Source organism: Urocampus carinirostris, chromosome 10 (genome assembly GCF_059441175.1).
Source record: "Urocampus carinirostris isolate Australia breed hairy pipefish chromosome 10, RoL_Ucar_1.0, whole genome shotgun sequence".
NCBI classification, from domain to species: domain Eukaryota; kingdom Metazoa; phylum Chordata; class Actinopteri; order Syngnathiformes; family Syngnathidae; genus Urocampus; species Urocampus carinirostris.
Genome location: NC_142358.1, coordinates 32204099 through 32225295, shown reverse-complemented (window position 1 = coordinate 32225295; position 21197 = coordinate 32204099). Strand labels below are relative to the sequence as shown.

Genomic DNA, 21197 nt, shown 5'->3' with positions numbered 1-21197 from the left:
ATCGTGTTCTTTCGGTCATAACCCACAGTTCATGACCATAGGTGAGGGTAGGAACGTAGATTGTCCCGTAGATCGAGAGCTTTGCCTTTCGGCTCAGCTCCCTCTTCACCACGTGAGACCGGTACAGGGTCCGAATGACGGCGGATGCTGCACCGACCCATCTGTCGATATCCCGTTCCATCCTACCCTCACTCGTGAACAAGACCCCAAGATACTTGAACTCCTCCACTTGGGACAAGATCTCATCCCCAACCTTGAGGGAGCATGCCACCCTTTTCCGACTGAGTGCCATGGTCTCGGACTTAGAGGTGCTGATCCTCAGAATATTGAACACAAAATTATGATAGTAATTGCTTCATTGGGCAATTTTTACCCATCACCATAAACAAAATGGGTGTTTTAACATTATTTTTCCTGAATTATGCAAATAAAGCTGTAATTGTATCTTGGCAGGTTGCAGAGCAGTTGATGACCATCGCTTACGAGAGCGGGGTCAACCTATTCGACACGGCGGAAGTCTATGCGGGTGGCAGGTGGGTGTTTTTTTACGCCTCTTGAGTTAGTCGCGCTTTTATACTTTTATGTTTTTTTGTGTAATGTCAACGGAAAAAGAGATTTTCTGCAAACTGTGTTCAATGCAATATTTGAAATATGTATAAATGGTAATGACTTGAGGGAGCGAGAAAGTCACTAAAAAGTGTTGGTTGACCTTCTAATGGACTGCTGTCTTTATGATTTAGTGGCAAATGAATTAGGGTTTGATATTCAAAGATGAATAAGCGATAATAAATCCAAATTTTAGCTTTCATTTACTGTTTTTTTCTAGAGTTAATGGTGCAAAAAAAACTGAAAACAAAGGAGCAAAACGAAGCATTTTAAGGGACACTGTGTATTATTTAGACCTCTTGGTGTCAAGACCAGAACGGAGACAGGACCCACTTGCGTTACGTTTCTCTCAGTTTTATTGGGAAAGGATTGCACACACGATTCGGTGATCGCTGGTCGCGGAAAGCAGGTCGCTCTGAACGCGGAAGTGGCACTTCCATGGTGAGCGGTATCGGGAACGGAATAAACAGGTCAGTAGTTGGGACAGGAGAGCAAAATACGTGGTCGGGATCAGCAACGAGTCGAAAGCCAGGAGAGGAGAGGAGACGTGGTCAGGATAAAAAAAAAAACGGGTCGAAGCCGGGAAACAGACGGGAGCAAAAACAGGTGGGAGTCAGGGTCGAAAAAGCTTGCCTAGAGTACACTGAGGTTCGCAGATGGACCGATAATAGGTGACAGATAGACGTGGATTTAAATAGTGACAGGGAGCCAATCAGAGTCCGAGGCAGTTGGAGCCAAAGGAGCGGGCACAGGTGCCTCACATCGGTAATCGTCACAGGAAAATATTATGCTGGGGAATAAAATACAAAATATTTCATTGAGTTCCAATTACTTTGCAAATACCTGCAAGCTAAACAGTTATGATGTTTTCATTTATAGTGAACTTAAAATTGTTATTCTATTTTTATTTTTTTACAGCTTTGCCTAAAGGGTTACTTAATTTACTCATACTTTTGGTCATTCCTATTTTGTCTTTCAGGGCCGAAGTGATTCTTGGAACCATAATCAAGAAGAAGTGCTGGAGGTAATGACACCAATTTTACAGACTGTATGAGCTCAATCTATCTTGTTACTCTTAGGGAGGCTAATAAACAGGTTTGGGTAGGGTTACTTTAACTTGATTACTTTCAATTACTTTTGGATTACTCCAATACCAAATATGGTAATAAAAGACAAAAGAAACTAAAAATGAATAAAAATATGACTCACAACACGTGGTAAGCTTTCTCTCCTGGCTTTGACCTCTTTGATCTCCGGCAAAACTTACATAGAATGCGACAGAAACAAAATGAAAATAAATCCAAACAGCTTGCCAACATCATTTTTTCCGTTCCATGTGTTCCGATGCTCCCCAAACCTGCACACAATTTAGTAATTTCATTCATATTTAGTTTATTTTGTCTTTTATTAGCATATTTGGTATTTGAGTAAACCAAAAGTAATTGAAAGTAATCAAGTTAAAGTAACCCTACCCAACCCTGGTCATAAACACTCAAGACCATGAGATGAGAACCAAAGTAACTAAACTGAAATAGTGCCCAGAAAGATGATTAATCAAACAAAATTATACTGCATTGATCACAAATGTAATTTAATGCTAAGCTCAAAATCAACAGTCACCGTGTTTAAAGCTTTCTTCTCATTTTGTAGGAGATCCAGCTTGGTCATCACTACCAAACTTTACTGGGGAGGAAAGTAAGTTTTGATTTCGAACCTGACGATGAAAATCGAAGCTTCAGACGTCTTTTTCTATGTGCCACTAGAGCAGAAACAGAGCGAGGCCTGTCGAGAAAACACATTATCGAAGGTAAGCATGTCTTTGACGTATTCGACATGAAATATTGGAGATTTTGCTCATACACGAATACTTTCAGGGCTGAAAGGTTCTCTGCAGAGGATGCAGTTGGAATACGTGGATGTGGTTTTTGCCAATCGCCCTGACAGCAACACGCCGATGGAAGGTGAGGCGTTCGTCGTCCAGGAAACTTGAAATCATAATGCAATCCATTAATTATCACATTGGAATCATTATAAAACGGCACAGACGCTCCCCTACTTACGGCCATTCGACTTATGTAAAACGGTAGATGAGAACATTTTTTTGGGGGATGTCGAAAATTATCCGGACATTACTGTAAGTTAGATTTTATTGTGCACCTTTCTCCAAGTACAGGACAATACTGTAGTGCTTCTTTTCGCCGCTACTGGCGTGTGTCGCTGTGAGAGCTCACCCAGCATCCAGCCAGAAGAAGAAATCCGTCTTCTTATTCCGAGTTTGCGGTAAACATACTATACTGTATCTCCAGCGCGCTAAGAACTTTGACATCTTTAATGTTTAATATCTCGTGCACCCATTCAATATGGTTGGTGTAAAGTGTAAAGAAGAGGCGAGCCTTTTCTCTTGAAACGAAAGTGGAATAAGAAAGCTTGATGCGGTTGAGAAAATGTTCAGATAGCTTTTTTCAGCCACTTTTTACCATGGAGGAGGTCCTCTTGAAGCGTATCTTCCAAAAGTAAGTTAAACTCAACCTTATTTATATTTATAGAGCATATTTTTTTATGAAATGTTTTTTTTTATGACGGATCAATAGGGGTTATTCATACAAGCCTTCATACTCATATAAACCTTACACATACAAAAAATAGGGTTGTTTGACGGAGCCAATCCCAGACACCCTGAACTTGGCGCCAGCCACAGAGACATTCTCTCAGTCACACCTAGGGACAATTTGGACCAGCCAATCAACATAACATTTGTGTCTTTCGGAATGTGGGAAGAAACCGGAGTGCCCGGCGGAAACCTACGCAGCAGGGTGACATGCTTGATTGCTTGTGAAAGATTTTGATCCTGGCCAACTTTTTTCTGACGAGAAGAGTAGATTGTCATTTTAAGAATGATGCTGAGTCAGCAAAACCAAAACTGCCCAGTCAGCCATTTCTGGCATTTTTCACATCTGGGGTAACCTGCCTGGCTGCCTGTTGAACATAGTGTTAAAATTACATATTTTTCTGGCTTGGGTGCGTGAAAAAAAAAGCCAAATTAACAAAACCAAGAGGGCCGATTCAGCTTATTTGATTTTTTTTTGCATTTTGGGTAACTTACCTGAATGCCTGTGAAAGATGGTGGTCATATCTAAACGCCCCGTTTTTTGGGTGGATACACTCACAAACAGACAACAGATTTATTGTTAGGTTAACCCCAACACTTGGAATAAAAACCTGCACTTAAAGAAGACACAGAGACGTGAATATGACTTACTAACTTGCAAGGAGAGATGACCATAGACTGCCTGTTACAGTCTACTAGACACTCTGAAAGAGTCTCCTTCGTCCTTGCCTTTTTATTGTGTTCGGAACGTCCTAGTTTACATAACGTCTCTTCTGCTAAAGGGAGGGGGAGTGACAAAATAAACAGTTGAGACCTGTTTACACAACAACATGTTATCGTAAGCATATTCTATAGTAAAGGGAACTAGGCGTGCCTGCGGTCAGAGAGGAGCTGAGTATCCCTTATCTGGCCGCAGCTAGGTGTCGGTTGTTTAGTGAACATACTGTTTCCTCCTTCTACAAACACAAGCAAGAATGGCACACAGTATGCAAAGAAGATAAGCAACAGTAGAATAAAATATTTACAGTTTAAATCCATCATTTATCTTCATTCTTGGATCACAAACTGAAACATTATCACCAGTTGATGAAAAGATGGAATGGAGGTGAGCAAAAGTTTTGGGTGTTTCTGAAGATGTGGGCTTTCATTATCAGAGTTTTCAGCTTTTCTGGGGTTTTTCTGAACTCCTCTCCCATTACAAACATTTATCTTGGGAATGCTTGCAGGACCATTTAAGTGTAACTGCCACATTGTGGTAGAAAAACCCCGTCCGAGTCGGATGACGCCTCCGGCAGATTGTAATTAATATTTATTTGCTGTATTTGCATGCTGCTGCTCAACCTTCTCACATCAAATTGTGATAAAGTCTCAAATGCTTGCAGAGGTGTTGTCGCCTGGGAAACTCGCACTCCTCCCACACACCGGCCCCTCACATTCTTGTCACTTCCACAACTGGATGCTAAGAGGACCGTTGTGCAGGGTGGGGGAGTAACGAAATACATGTAACGGCGTTACTTAAATAGAATACAAAAAAATAATAATTGCATTTCATTACAGTTGCAGGGAAAAAAAGACGTAATCTAATTACAGGCACATTAAGCTAAAATAAGGATTACCGTATTTTCCGCACTATAAGGCGCACCTAAAAGCCTTTATTTTTTTCAAAAGCTGACCATGCGCCTTATAATACAGTGCGCCTTATTTATGGATCAATTTTAAAGTTGCAAAGTTTTCCAACTAACTTGCAGCCGCCGATTAGATTTTCCCCCGAACGCCAAGTAGTACGCGGTGGATGCTGGGATTTATTTACCGGCGTTTCATTGGCTAACCAATGTGTCAATCATCATTTGAATCGATCACTATTGGCTAAAGTTATTCGGAGGTCAAGAGGCGGATCCTTTTTATCATTTACAGGCTGCCATTGGCTTAAACGGCAAACAAAGCCTGCAATTGGCCGAAAAAGATGTGTCAATCATCAGTTGAATCGATCACTATTGGCTAAAGTTATTCGGAGGTCAAGTGGCGGATCATTTTTATCATTTACAGGCTGCCATTGGCTTAAACGGCGAAACAAAGCCTGCAATTGGCCGAAAAAGATGAATGCGTATAGCATGTGGCTGACGGCATAGAGAAAGCATTTTTTCTATTCTGTATTTTTAAATATTGTATTCTCCTGGATTTACTACCCTCACGGATATAAGAGGACATTGCCTGCACATTATTATGAACACAACGACTTCGGTGAGCTATTCCGGGTTTTATATTGTCCCTGTATCTTGTTTCAGACTGAACTCGATGTTTCTGTGATAAGCGGTGCAGATAATGGATGGAATGGAGTGTCTATTTTTAAATTAAACTCAATTCCAAGTGTTTATTGTCATATGCACAGTAAAGTTGCGAGCGAAAAAGAAAATAGATACTAAGGAATGGTTATCATTTCTTGAATCCCAAGACTTTAACCTTCCGAATGATGGAACGATGCATTTGAGTGACATCTTACGGACACCGCATCCGCACGTGTTCTCGACACGTATTTGCGTCTTTGCAAGCTTTCGGAATGTTAAGGGGGTAATAAGTTGGACTGAACTATCTGACTGTTTTGTCCACGTTCCCATTGTAGCGCCTTATAATCCGGTGCGTCTTATGTATGTCAAAAATAGGACCAAAAACTATATTTTCGGGGTGCGCCCTATAACCCGGTGCGCCTTATAGTGTGGAAAATACGGTAACTTGAAGTATTGCAATTCTATTTACAACTGCATTTCGGAAATTAATCATAATAATCAATATGTTTAAAAACTTTTTCATACTTTTCAGTATTTTCATTTGTTTATTTTTATTTTTTAACTTGCTTTTTAGTATGTTTTACAATACTTAAAGCACATTTTACACATTTTTATATTTTCATTACTTCTCTGTACTTTTCTCAAACTAAGTCACTCGTTTTACACTTTTTTTGTACTTTTTCAAGTTTTTTCTATATTTTAATACTTTTACATATTTCTTATACTGATAATGATTTTTCTAACATGATGCCCTTGAGCAAAAACAAGTTTGAGTCCCACTAAGGACAAAAAAATGGCAATTAGCAGTGTCTGAAACTCATGACAAAAAGTTACTAGACACCAGGGCAGACAGAAGTTGCCTGCCCAGCCATAATGTTGCCTGCCCCATTTTTCCCAACTTGAAACACAATAAGACAACTAATCACACAAAAAAAACATTGTTGCAAAGTATGAAGGATTGATAATCAGAATATATAACAGAACAAAACTTTAAAATTAAGTTTATTATGAATCTACTTATAACATTTATTGCATGTATATGACATCGCTGTTTTCCATCTGCCATCTGTATGTACCTGTATTTACTCATCTTCGTTCATCCAATGTTTGCGTTGAGTCGTCTGTTACGAGCCACGTGAACTCCTCTTTCCACGATGCTTTGAATGTACGTTTACGTTTTGTAGCGTCATAAATTTTGTTTGCTTCTTTTGAATCTTTCTTCTGGGGCTGAGGTTTTGGCTTGATTCCTAACCACTTATCCATTTTACTTGTGTTCTCTGTGCGTCTACTTTGGAAAATGATATGCAAATGAGCGACCTTATAGCGCTCAGGAAAGACCGGAAGCACGAAGTTATTCAAACCCCCTGTGTGTATATATATATACCGTACATTCCGGACTATAAGCCGCTACTTTTTTCCCAAACTTTCAATCCTGCGGCTTATTCAGTGATGCGGCCAATTTATGTAATTTTTCTAACAACCGCCGCTGCTCGAGTACAAAAGGTAAGATTTAGACCGGTGGAATATATGCGCCGAGGAAGACTGCAACTTCTTAGCTTGTGCACAAATTAAATTAGCGTAGACATATCCTCATCATGCAAATTGCAAAAAGAAAGGCACATGACGTAGCTTTCAAGCTAAAAGCAAACGAGCAGTCCGATAAAGCAGGAAACAGAGCTACTGCACGTAAACTTCACCGTGCGAGCGTGTTGCTAGTGTGTTTTTGAATAAGGGAGCGTGGGACGACGTCTATATGACAAAGTCTCTTTCCCATATTTGGGAAGACGACTTTGATGACGTCTGTTATAAGGAGGAAAATGAGAACGGTTTACTGTGGTTTCTTCAAGTACGGTATGTTTTTTTTAACTGACCCTTTTACCGTGTTGCGAGCGTGTTGCTAGTAGCGTTTTGCTACCCTTCACAGGCACGGTTTGGGATGAAAGTTATAATAATATAATTAAAGCTTTGAAAACTCTCTCGGTGTACCGTCTTTCTCTGTAAATATGTGTAACCGATGTATAATATGTATTTGCACCTGTATATTTTTGTAATGTATTTATTTGAGACACTTATTCTGATATGTTTTGCGAATTAAAAAAGAGGGCCGAAGCAAACGCGGGCTGACGGGAAGTGGGGTAAAGGTGAGTGAGACCTGTTGTCGCGGCGGACAATAGTGGATATATATTTTTCCCACCCTTACCTTTGGGAATATAGACTTTTTTTCCTTGGATTAGTTTCAACGGGCACCCTGACTCTGCAGGTCTGCTTCAAACTTTAAGTACCGGTATCATTTTCTGTTCATTTTGTCGGCTGTGGTTTTTGAACTGTGTACTTTATATCCAGTTACAATCGCGGGACTCAAAGCCGGATTTGGGCTAATTTTGTGATTGTGTAACATGTTTAAATGTGGGCACATGCGACTTATATACGGGTGCGGCTTATGTAAGTACAAAATCGGTTTTCCTCTTAAAATGTGGTGGGTGCGGCTTATAATCAGGTGCGCTCTGTATAATCAGGTGCGCTCTATAGTCCGGAATTTACGGTATTTTTAAATTTTTTTTCTTAAAAAGTTGTTGGCCAGCCGGGCGGAGACGTTGTGTAAGTTGTACGCCCGACGTAAAAGATGCACGCCCCGGGCGTCCGGGCAGACGTTAATTCAGACACTGCAATTAGCTGTTGAAGGGATGCATTTTTTCTTGTTGGCTGCTTTCTAAGTGCCCTTGAGCAAAGCAATGTTCCACAAAAACCCTAATGCAAGTCAGGCTGCAGTGTTGAATTTTCCCTTTCCTTGTATTTTTTTCTTTAGCAAACCGAAACCCTCGATTTTCTATAGTTGTCCATGTCTTTCTCTGTCTTTTTCCTGTTTTTAACTTCCTTTAAATGATTAAGAAAATAAGAGCGATGCTATCAATGAGTGTGATTGCAGCGTAATTAGAGTTGTGGGCCGAGGTGATGATGAATGTTCCTAATGACAGTCCCAAGTTTAAGTTTTGGTTGGCTCCTGCTGTCAGCACTGTTTGAGGCTAATTGCATCATTAGAGCTGCTGCAGGTATGAAGATTTAGCACGCGATAGCGTTAGCTCGGTGCATTGGGATCAGTAATGAGTCGTCAGGTACTATTTTTTTCTCTTTTACTGCAGCTCTGCATTCGTGTCCTACCCCATCTGTATTTATTTGGTGTTTACTGATAGCTTCCAGAGAAAATACTGAATCAATTTGCAGGGTTGGGTAGGGTTACTTTAACTTGATTACTTTCAACTACTTTTGGATTACTCCAATACCAAATATGCTAATAAAAGAAAAAAAAAACTAAATATGAATAAAATGATGACTCACAACACGTGGTAAGCTTTCTCTCCTGGCTTTGATCGCTTGATCTCCGGCAAAGCTAACATAAAATGCGACAGAAACAAAACGAAAATAAACCCAAACAGCTTGCCAACATCATTTTTGCCGTTCCATGTATTCCGTTACTCCCCAAGCCTGCACAAAATTTAGTCATTGTATTCATATTTAGTTTCTTTTACAAAATTGATAACCATAAACAATTTATGGGACTCTGGAATAGCGTCGGCTTTGACAGCTCATTATAGGTGCAAGCATAACTATAGAGGTTAATGCTAATTAGCTTAGCAGGTACTGTTAGTGTCACATTTGCTAACTACTGCTAGCATTAGCAATGCTAATGCTAGCAATGATTTTTCTTTCTTTTTGTTTGTTTGCGATCACAATCTTGTTAACGTCCGATTAAATATTGTTAAATTGACCATCTCTAGTGTTAAAACGTTTTTTTGAGTGAATATTGAGCTTATTAAAGTAACCCTACCCAACCCTGGTCAAATATTACACAATGTCTCCTTTAAAACGATGGTATTGCTATGGATACTCATATCCAGGCAACCGATGCAAATAGAAAATAAGGCTGATCTTGACACTGTTGCACATCACTGGTACTCAAAAGCCATTAGTGATCCATTGTGAATTGCAAAACCAACAGAATTCTCCAACTTACTGCTAACTAACTTGATTGTACTTGACAGAGATTGTGCGGGCCATGACCTACGTGATCAACCAGGGCATGGCCATGTACTGGGGGACGTCTCGGTGGACGGCCATGGAGATCATGGTAAGACTACCTACTGAACAATGTAAATGAATGACATTTCTAAAACCGCTTTGCCTGAACCAATCAGAATAATAGTTAACATCGAGTGACTGATTGCCACCGTTTGACGAGACTTCATCCTGGCTTCTTAACTAAAGTCTGTCCCATCCAATGTTCCCTCTAAGCTGCGTGTGTGCGCAATTGCACACTGCTCAGAGCTTTTCCGCCCACAAGAAAATCTAGCCAGCTCACAAAAATCAGGGCTTGAAATTGCTAATTAAGAAGCGAATTAAGTCAAAGTTACGGTGCATGAAAGTAAAAATACACGCGTTCCCCTGACGCTGTGTTATAAACAGGGTTGGGTAGGTGAAATTACTAAATTTTTCTGCAGGCTTGGGGAGTAACGGAATACATGGGACAGCAAAAATGATGTTGGCAAGCTGTTTGGATTTATTTTCATTTTGTTTCTGTCGCATTTTATGTTAGTTTTGCCGGAGATCAAAGAGATCAAAGCCAGGAGAGAAAGCTTACCACGTGTTGTGAGTCATCATTGTATTCATATTTAGTTTCTTTTGTCTTTTATTAGCATATTTGGTATTGCAGTAATCCAAAAGTAATTTAAAGTAATCAAGTTAAAGTAACCCTACCCAACCCTGGTTATAAATGCAGTATTTTGAAGTTAATGTCGAAAAATGCACAGGTTCCCTTGACGTTGTGTCCTAAATGCGGTATTTTGAAGTCGAACGGAGTTGAGTAAAGTTAGTAGAGTATGTCGAGAACCGGCTTCTTTGGCTCGGCTTACTAAAAGGAACCGGCTCTTTCGGGTCCTAAACGGCTCTTCAGGTTGTTTTTGCTTCTTTGATCCCAACATGCCCAAATATTAAGTAAGATTATGCACAAAATGACCCAAAGGAAGGGGGGAATAGAACAAAAAAGAAAAAAATACCAAAATGAAAAAGTAGTGAAAAGCTAAGAAAAAAAGAAACAAAAGGAAGAGAAAAAAAGAAGGTAAAATTTTGAAAAAAGCCAGAAAAAAAGAAAAGAAAGAAATGTAGGGAAAAAAGTAAATAGAGAACAAAAAGAAAAAAGTAACAGCTCGGAAAAAATAAACACAATGAGATTTTTATTAAAGGAACTTTTAGAAAAAGTAGAAAAAAAAAAGTTTTTCGAGAACCGGCTTCTTCGGCTCGGCTCACGAAAAGGAACCGGCTCTTCAGGTTATTTTTGCTTCTTTAATCCCAACATGACCAAATATTATGCAAAACTATGCACAAAATGACTTAAAGGAAGGGGGGAATAGAACAAAAAAGAAAAAAATACCAAAATGAAAAAGGAGTGAAACGCTGAAAAAAAAAAGAAACAAAAAGGAAGAGAAATAAAGGAGGAAAATTTCAGAAAAAAAACTGAAAAAAGGAAAAGAAAGAAACAAAGGAAAAAAGTAAATAGAGAACAAAAAATAAATAAAAGCTAGGAAAAAATAAACACAATGAGATTTTTTTAAAGGAATTTCAAAAAAAGTAGAAAAAAACAGAGAAAAAGAAGAATAACTCAAATAATTTCCAATTATATCAAGTCAATCTTGTTGCCAACATTGTACTTCCCCTAAAAAAATGTAATTAAATACAGTTGTGTATCGTGCAACCGACTAAATAAGCCCCCCAAAATGTTAGTATTTTGCAACAAAAGATACCAGGAAAAAAATGGAAATCTTGTGAAAGAACTGTAAAAAAAAAAAAGACATTTGTAGGCCGAAAAACCTTTGCAATAGTACATGAGTCAATTCATTCAAAAGTGAAAAATAATTTTGCATTGCCGGAAACTCAGCGAAATGTCAAGTTTTGGACATGTCTGATAATAATTTAGTTGCCACACTTTGGATTGCTGTTGCTCACTGTTGTTTCAAGCGTTGCTCACGGATTTTGTATGAACGCTCAGACCCGTGGAAGATTAGAGGGAACATTGGTCCCGTCAGTGTCTGTTTTCTCCCGATGACTGAATTTATTCGGCCTTCGTCTTTACCCTTTCAGGAGGCGTACTCGGTAGCCAGACAGTTCAACCTGATCCCTCCAGTATGTGAGCAGGCCGAGTATCATCTTTTCCAAAGGGAGAAAGTGGAAGTGCAGCTTCCCGAACTTTATCACAAGATAGGCGAGGACCTTTTTTGCAATCGTATGGTCAACCTTCCCGCCGTCCTCTTCTTGACACCCTAAATTCGTTGCAGGTGTCGGAGCAATGACATGGTCGCCGCTGGCGTGCGGAATCATCACGGGCAAATACGAAAACGGCATTCCGGAATCTTCAAGGGCGTCCATTAAGGTATGCACAGTATTGATGTTGGCTGAAAGTGAGACGTTTAAGATGCGCTTTTGCACTTTTTAGTCATATCAGTGGCTGAGAGAAAAGATTGTAAGCGAAGATGGACGAAAGCAGCAGGCCAAACTGAAGGAGCTTAACCATATTGCGGAGAAACTGGGCTGCACGCTACCGCAGTTGGCCGTGGGTAAGCCCCTTCTCACAATCGAATTACCGTAAATTCCGGACTATAAGCCTCTACTTTTTTCCCAAATGTTCAGCACTGCGGCCTATTCAGTGAAGCGGCCAATTTATGTAAATGTTCTAATGCTGGAGTATAAAAGTTAAGATTAAGACCAGTAGAATTAGCGCGCCGAGAAAGACTGCAACCTCTAAGTTTATGTATACATTGTCTGTAAAATAAAGTTACTTTCTAATAATGAGGAAGACGCCTTTGATGGCGATAGTTATGTGGAAGAAGTTGAGGACGATCTACCGTGAATTTCACAATTACAGGATGCTTTTTTTTTAACAGGCACGTTTGATGCATTGCGAGCGTGATCCTACTATCGTGTCGGTACCTTTCACAGCTTGCTTATTACAAGTACGGTATGTTTTTTAACAGAGCTATTAACTGTGTTGAGAGCGTGTTGCTAGTAGCGTTTTGCTACCCTTCACAGGCACGGTTTGGGATGAAAGTTATATTATTATTATCAAAGCTTTGAAAACTCTCTCGGTGTACCGTCTTTCTTTGTAAATATGTGTAACGGTGTATAACATGTATTTGCAACTGTATATTTTTGTAATGTATTTATTTTAGAGACTTATTGTGATGTTTTCTACGGACGAATCAAAAAGAAGGAGCGGAGCAAACGCGGGCTGACGGGAAGTGGGGTAAAGCTGAGTTACCGGTAGATCTGTTTGTTGTCGCAGCGGACAATAGTGGATATATATTTTTCCCACCCTTAACTCTGGAAATATAGATTTTTTTCCTTGAATTACTTTCAACAGGACCCGGACTTTACAAGTCTGCATCATATGTTAATCACGTCTATCATTTTCCATTCATGACGCCGACTGTGGTTTAAGGATTGTATACTATCTATATAGTTACAATCACGGGACCTACAGCCTGGTGTGGATCGAGCTTGTGATTGTGTCACATGTTTCAATGCGGGCGCACGTGGCTTATATACAGGTGCGGCCTGTGTAAGTACAAAACTGGCAATTCACCTAAAAAGGGATGGGTGCGGCTTATAATCGGGTGCGCTCTATAGTCCGGATTTTACAGTAGATTAAAAAACCTGCAAGTGTAACGACCCTGCATTCAGTAAACAAAACAACACAAAAATCAGGGCATCTGTTCACGACTTTAATAATCTAAAACATTAAAGATACAAAAAACGGGTCATCACTCAACAAGCACCTCGTGGCGTGTTTGTATCAAAACATGTTGCATCATCGTTTCAAGCTGTATTACTTTACTTCTTATTTAGTGCCTTTTTAATATATCGTAAATTCCGGACTATAAGCCGCTACTTTTTTCCCAAACTTTCAATCCTGCGGCTTATTCAGTGATGCGGCCAACTTATGTAATTTTTCTAATGGCCGCCAGCGGCGCTCGAGTACGAAAGGTAAGATTTTGACTGCAACGTCTTAGCTTGTGCACAAATTAAATTAGCGTAGACATATCCTCATCATGCAAATTGCAAACATAAAGGCACATGACGCAACTTTCAAGTTAAATGCAATCGAGCAGTCCGATATAGGAGGAAACAGAGCTACCGCACGCAATCTTTACTTTGCGAGCGTAATGCTAGCGTGTTTGTGAATAAGGGAGCGTGGGACGACGTCTATATGGCAAAGTCCTTTTCCCATACTGAAGGAAGACGACTTTGATGACGTCGGTTATAAAGAGAAAGATTGAGACTGTTTACCTTGCTTATTACAAGTACGGTATGTTTTTTAACAGAGCTGTTAACTGAGTTGAGAGCGTGTTGCTAGCAGCGTTTTGCTACCCTTCACAGGCACGGTTCTGGATGAAAGTTATAATATTATTATTAAAGCTTTGAAAACTCTCTCGGTGTATCGTCTTTCTTTGTAAATATATGTAACCATGTATAATATGTATTTGCAACTGTATATTTTTGTAATGTATTTATTTTAGAAACTTATTCTGATGTTTTGTACGAGCAAATGAGAAAGAAGGGGCGGGGCAAACGCGGGCTGACGGGAAGTGGAGTAAAGGTGAGACGTGTTTGTGGACGCGGCCGACAATAGTGGATATATATTTTCCCCACCCTTACCTTTGGAAATATACACTTTTTTCCTTGGATTAATTTCAACGGGCACCCTGACTCTACAGGTCTGCATTAAATTTTAAGTACCGGTATCATTTTCCGTTCTATTTCCCGGCTGTGTTTTATGGACTTTATCGGGTATGGATTAATTTCGTGTTTGAATTGCGTTTTTTCAATGTGGGCGCATGCGGCTAATATACAGGTGCGGCTTGTGTATGTACAACATCAGTTTTCCTCCCGGAATGTGGCGGGTGCGGCTTATGATCAGGTGCGCTCTATAGTCCGGAATTTACGGTACATCATTTAGCACAACTTATACATCTTTATATACAAAAAGAATTTGTGAAAGCAGCTCCTATATCTAGCAAAATATGCATTTTTTATCCAACTGATATTGGGCACATCTTACCTTCAGCGCGGTGCAAATTAGCTGAAGCTACGGCAAGCGCTGAAGCCCATAAAGAGCCAAACAAAAAAGACAGTCGCAGACGCCCATGACTTAACAACTGAATGAGGTACCGGAATACTAACAGTAATACAACAAAAACAGATTTTGTGAGAATTCAAAAAGACATTCAAAACAATCAAATTTCAACTCTGTTACGCAAGGACGTAGGTTTGGTCTTTGTCTTCCATACAGTATTTTCCCGCACTATAAATGGTAATTTTTTTCATAGTTTGGTCGGCGTGAGACTTATACTCCGGTGCGACTTGTGTGTGAAGTTATAACACATTATTATATCATTTTACGTTTTTTTTTTACACAAAACCTTCTATGTAAAATACAAAATCATTATTATATCATTTCACATGTTATTTTCACACTAAACCAGGGGTAGGGAAACATTTTGACCCAAAACGCCTTAACAAAAAAATATTTTGATTTTTTTTTTTTTTTTTTTTAAGAGAGCAAGTCAACCATATATTTTTACACCAAATTTAGCAAAAACCCCATAACTGCTCTCCAGACAAAAGCTATTTTTTTAGCGCATTTTGATTTACTTTGTGATGTTAGATGAATTGATACAAATTTCTAGAACAATAAAAATAATGTCAGACCCTGTGTCCCATATTAAACTCATCTCCATCCCATAGTTACCTAATATTGTTGAGGCTCATTTTGACCTTCATTTTTCATAAGTAATGGTTTCAAAACAAGGTGCAAGCAGTTATTTTGTAAAAATGTTCCAAAAATCTGCAAAAACTGCAGTGTCAAAAATAACCTCACTAATCTTTAAAAAAAAAAACTTTAATTTTTTTTATAGTGGGCATGAGCTTTAGCACCACACCGTGTCTATTTGTGCTCATCACTGCTGTACAGTATTAGCTAAAAAATGTGCAGGCATTTAAAAAGAATTCTGTAGTCGTGGGAAGAATAAACTTTGAACCTCAAGGTCGAGGCTGCTTTCCAGTTTCCAAGGTTCAAAGAGGGTACAAGTCTCCTTCACTGGTCAACCTAATTTATTCCTTTCGATTTTTTAAAATTAACAAGAAAGTACCGTAAAATCTGGACTATAGAGCGCACCTGATTATAAGCCGCACCCACCACTTTTTAAGTGATTTGCCACTGTTGTACTTGCACAAGCCGCACCTCTGTACAAGCCGCGTGCGCACACATCAAAACTTGTGACACAATCACAAGTTCAACCCAGAACCAGGCTGTTAGTTCCACGTTTGTAACTTTTTGGTTTGAACAAATTTATTGACACTAATGACAGCAAACAAACAATGTGAGGTTTGAACAACCCCTCTCGACAATCTTAACAGCAATCAAGCATATTCACAATTTCGTTATGTCTGACAATATGACGTTTCAACATTTTTTTCTGACATTTTCAACATCAATTAAGCAGTAGACAATCTTAGAACCACAAACAGCATCATGAATGGAAAATGATACCCGTAATTAAGGTATGATGCAGACTTGTAAAGTCCGGGTCCCGTTGAAAGTAATCCAAGGAAACAAAATGTATACTTCCAAAGTTAAGGGTGGGAAACATATATATCCACTATTGTCCGCTGCGACAACAGACAGATCTACCGGTAACTCAGCTTTACCCCACTTCCCATCAGCCCGCGTTTGCTCCGCCCCTTCTTTTTGATTCGCTCGTAGAACACATAGCAGAATAAATCTCTAAAATAAATACATTACAAAAATATACAGTTGCAAATACGTATTATACATGGTTACACATATTTACGAAGAAAGACGGTACACCGAGAGAGTTTTTAAAGCTTTAATAATAATGATATAACTTTCATCCCAAACCGTTCCTTTGAAAGGTACCAACACGCTAGTAGGATCACGCTCGCAATTGTGAAATTCACAGTAGATCGTTCTCAACTTCTTCCTCATAACTATCGCCATCAAGGGCGTCTTCCTCATTATCGGAACGTACCTTAACTTTACAATGTATGCATAAACATAGAGGTTGCAGTCACTCTTGGCGCACATATTCTACTGGTCTTAATCTTACCTTTTGTACTTGAGTGCCGCTGGTGGCCGTTAGAAAAATTACATAAATTGGCCGCTTCACAGAATAAGCCGCAGGGCTGAACATTTGGGAAAAAAGTAGCGGCTTATAGTCCGGAATTTACGGTAGTGTCCCCTAGTGGCAAGCCATTGTATCTCACGCTTCCTTGTCCTCTTGTCTTCAGCTTGGTGCTTAAGGAACGAAGGCGTGAGTTCCGTCTTATTGGGGACGTCCAACCCGGAGCAGCTCACCGAAAACCTTGGGGCCATTCAGGTCAGAACATGCAAACGATAGAGTAACATTTTGTAGAGAAAAAATGAATACGGTAGCCTCTCTACATACCGGATGAATTTGTTACTGGATCGAGCTCGTATCTAGGATTTTTCATTTCCTAAACGAAATTTCTCCATTGAAAATATCTTCAAAAAATGTATTCTTTCCCAGCCTCCAAAAATTCTCGGGACTAACCCTAAAAAGCTAGGAATCCTCTTTTCCTGATGACTAAAACACATTCAAATAGTAATTTAACACAAAAATACTGCTACAGTGGAACCTCGGTTTTCGAAAGCCTCTCAGTTCGAACAAATCGGAGTTCGACCAAAAATTTCGAGAAATTTTTGCTTAGCTGTTCGGTCAAAAAATCGGAGTTCGAATGCTGGTAATGCGTGAGTGCGTACGCTAGGGTGCGATGCTGAGCGGCGTACGGGTGTAGATCGCGTAGACCGCCCCTCGTGACCAACTGTTATCACGTGCGCACTTGCCTCTTTTTGCTTTCACTTTTAATATCGGTGAACGGAGTGTTTTAGCCCCTAACTATGCCTCGAAGAAGGTCGGTGCAAGCAGGACAGGTGAAAAAAGAAAAGTTGTTCGTACAACTATTGCCTTTAAGAAAGACAAAATAGCTAAATATGAAAGAGGTGTGCGAGTTTCCGATCTTGCTAGGGAATACAGCATGCGCCTTCTGCTGACCACCACAAAGGTAAGAAATCCTATTCATAATTATTTTCTTTATCTTTTTCTTTTTTTTTACACGTTCATGTTAGCGTAATCTTTCGTACGGAAGATTACGATAACGCGAACGTACGATTAGCCTGGGTTAGCTCTATGATTCGAGGTAAACATTCAGGGTGTTGGAACTGAGCCCAAAATTCAGGGTGTTGGAATGGAACCCCCTTTCCAATTAAGCGCTAGCCAGTTGTTGTGGAGACCCGGGTGCTAAATGACTTGTAAACGACCTGATTTTTTATTTTTACACGTTCATGTTAGCGTAATCTTTCGTACGGAAGATTACGATAACGCGAACGTACGATTAGCCTGGGTTAGCTTCATGTTTACGTTAAACATTTATGGTAAACATTCAGGGTGTTGGAACGGATTAAAACGATTTACATTATTTTTAATGGGAAAAATGATTTCGGTGATTGAACAAATCGGTTCTCGAACATGGTTCTGGAACGAATTATGGTCAAGAACCGAGGTTCCACTGTATAAGATAATTAAGATGATAATAACAGAATAAAATGCCAGTTTTTGATGAGGATTTAACTTTAAGGAGGTCAGCAGTTAGTCACCATTCGCATTAGCATAGAATACTAAAGTTAGACACTCTTTCACTTGTAGCCCGGCATCTTCTACTTCTCCGTGGTAATGATAGTCCTGCATGGCATTTTTTTCCCTAAAAAGGGCCCGTTTCATCGTAGTCAAACACCTACGGTGTAATATACCCTTCAGAAATAACCGAAGCGAAACGCTGTGTTACCTCTTCCGCACCTTTGGTATCTGCACTCTCTGCTTCCCCATGCTGTACCACAGAGTGTACATTAGTCCATTTTGAGCACTCGACCCTCTAGTGCACAGGTGTCAAACAAGCGGACTGCAGGCCGGATCAGGCCCACTAAGGGATTGTATCCGGCCCGCCAGGCAACGCTGCGGGATAAGCACAAGAGAAAAATGAGCTGCGAGTTGAAATATGTCCACGTGATGTTGCCAAAGCTAGGTGCCTCTCACCAATGCTGTACTTGTACTCTCTCTCTCTCTCTCTCTCTCTCTCTCTGTCTCTCTCTCTCTCTCTCTGTCTCTTTGTCTCTCTCTCTCTCTTTCTCTTTTTCTCTGTGTGTCTTTTTACCTCATTTTGCTCTCTCTTCCTTTTTCCTTTTTTCTTTTCTCTCTCTTTCATTTGTGTTTCCCTTCTCTGTTTCTCCCTTTCTTTCTCTCCTTTCTCTTTTCTCTCCTCTCTTTCTCTCTTACTATTTTTCTTTGGATTTCCTTCACTCTCTCACTATTTCTTTTTATCTCTTTTGTTTCTCACATTCTCTCTCTCACTCCCTCTGTTTCCTCTCTCTCTTTTTCTTTGTCCCATTTGCTCTCTTTTCAGCTTCTCTTTCTCTTATTTCTTTCTCTCTCTTTTTATTTCTCTCTAATCTACTAGTCCGGCCCTCGAGAGAATGTTTGTTCTATCGTGTGGCCCTCGAGTTAAAATGAGTTTGACACTACCGCTCTAGTGGTAGCATCTGGAGATTCTCGATTTTCTCTCATGTCGGGCAGGATTCTTGCTCCGAAGACATCTCGTATCTCGGATATTTTGTAATTAGAATAGTTCGAAGGTTGAGTTGCCACTGTAAATAAAACATGTTTATCCTCCTGGCGTCACTGATCTAGGTCCTTCCCAAGATGACGTCTCACGTGGTGTCGGAAATCGACCACATCCTGAGCAACAGGCCGTACAGTAAGAGAGACTATCGTTCCTAGAGCTAGCTTCTAGTACCTAAAAGAATTTGGCTGAATCAAAAACGCTACCACGGACCTGCTGCGGCCTGCATCGGACTGAAAGGACCCCGCATTGCATGTCCTTGGCCGCCTACCCGCCCTGCTCGATTGGACGGGACTCACTTCGGAGACGAACCAGATGAAAACTCTTCGATGCTTCTAGATTAGTTTAATCGTGCAGCCTGTTTTGCTGTTGTCAGGCCACACCATGTCGAGAGCATGGGCGTGAGAGTTTTTGTCCTCAAGGATCATTTTATTGTTATTTTTTTAAATTAAAGGTGGCGTGCGTAGTTTGAGGCTTCATTGAAAAAGATTGAGTTCATTATGTGTTAATAATGCCCGTCTGAGTTCACAGAGCCCTCATGTTTTAGTTTCCACTGTGCCTATCTGCTTTTATCTTAATGTCATTGGCGCTGTTCAGGGCGGAGCACATTGGGTTTGAGAAGAATGCTGGAGAGTGATGTCCTTCCTGTTCCTGCAGGGTTTTTTTTTGTCACTGTAGCATAAAAATGGTTAAAAGTAAGAAAATTCACTTCTAATAAAGTCCAAACACCAAACCAAACCCCCCAAAATGAAAAAAATAAAAGTTTATTCGAGCGCGTCTAAGAAATGCACATACTTGCACGCGCATCATGAATGAGATGACTGAGGCTGCGATCAATACTTTAAGCCAGGAAATGGTGGCAGAGAGTAACAATGTTCACTAATTCTTTACATCTTCTTTCAATTAAATCGGACCCCTTGCAAGTTGTGATGAAACTAGACAATCTTGAACAACTCATGGCAATAGGAAAATGGCGAGTCCTAAAGCTTATTTCGAGAACCTACATCTTTGTACAGTACACAGGAAGAGCCTGATATAATCTTTAAAAGGAAATTGTGTATTTTTAGCGCCTCCTTGTGGTAAAAAGTAAAGCATTAAAAAAATATTGATTTAAATAATAAGCAAAAATACATAAACTATAGCATAAACATGCATGCAATAAATCCTCGCAAGAAATTTGCATTCATCATACATAACATGACGCTCACCTAGAGGAAGCTGACATGATTGTCCACCATCTTGATGATGTTGGAATCATTACTTTATCAATACACACTTACATTAGTAATCTGACTCCAATTTCTGACCTTCCCCAAACGCCACTCATCCAACAATACGCGTGCTCGTTCTGCAATAGAAAGGTATCAGGAAGCCGGCATTTCACACACGAGTGGATTTATTCCTAACACACAAATCTAATACAAACAACTAGGTCTCGGGTCCCTCTCAATACAATCTTGTGCGTCTCTGTTCCCACCAGCAGGCGCACCTCATCCGAGTAGCCCAGCATTAATTTATACTATACAAAATGCAAATAGCACAGCAACAAAACATTCTAGCATAATTCCATTGGCCATGTGTATACTGCATTTATCCCTAGCTCGCTCCGATTGGTCTTTCCTCCCCAGCAGGATCACGTGTTGGCCCCTCCTGGTTGTGGTTGCAGGCCTCTGAGTCATCAACCTGTTCGGGTAGTCACTGTTTTGTTCTAGAACTGTTAGTTCTAATTCTTGCACCACACATCCACGCTCATGCAGATAAGCAGCATCCTCTAACAAAACACTTATATTTTGATTCCCTTTAATGCTTGTATTTTGATTTTCCTTTAATGCCAAGGGTACACCGAAACACTTAAAACATTGTCAAGTCAAGTTATATTTATTTGTATAGCCCTTTATCACAAAAAATCTCAAAGGGCTGTACAGAGCAGAACTACA

At 39.9% G+C, this 21197-nt stretch overlaps 1 protein-coding gene across 2 annotated transcripts in view; it reads left to right on the top strand.

Annotated features, from left to right (window-relative positions):
* kcnab1a (potassium voltage-gated channel subfamily A regulatory beta subunit 1a) overlaps positions 1-19749 on the top strand; it is a 141953-nt gene extending 122204 nt beyond the window's left edge. For both annotated transcript variants that reach the window (XM_088345464.1, XM_088345465.1), the window contains exons 4-14: positions 454-533; positions 1586-1630; positions 2257-2301; positions 2370-2413; positions 2481-2567; positions 9540-9625; positions 11632-11752; positions 11826-11920; positions 11984-12104; positions 16855-16943; positions 19329-19749. In XM_088345464.1, coding sequence (XP_088201590.1) covers positions 454-533; positions 1586-1630; positions 2257-2301; positions 2370-2413; positions 2481-2567; positions 9540-9625; positions 11632-11752; positions 11826-11920; positions 11984-12104; positions 16855-16943; positions 19329-19418 — 903 coding nt within the window. In that variant the 3' untranslated portion in view covers positions 19419-19749. The remainder of the gene's footprint in view (positions 1-453; positions 534-1585; positions 1631-2256; positions 2302-2369; positions 2414-2480; positions 2568-9539; positions 9626-11631; positions 11753-11825; positions 11921-11983; positions 12105-16854; positions 16944-19328) is intronic.
* Positions 19750-21197: the final 1448 nt, after the last annotated feature.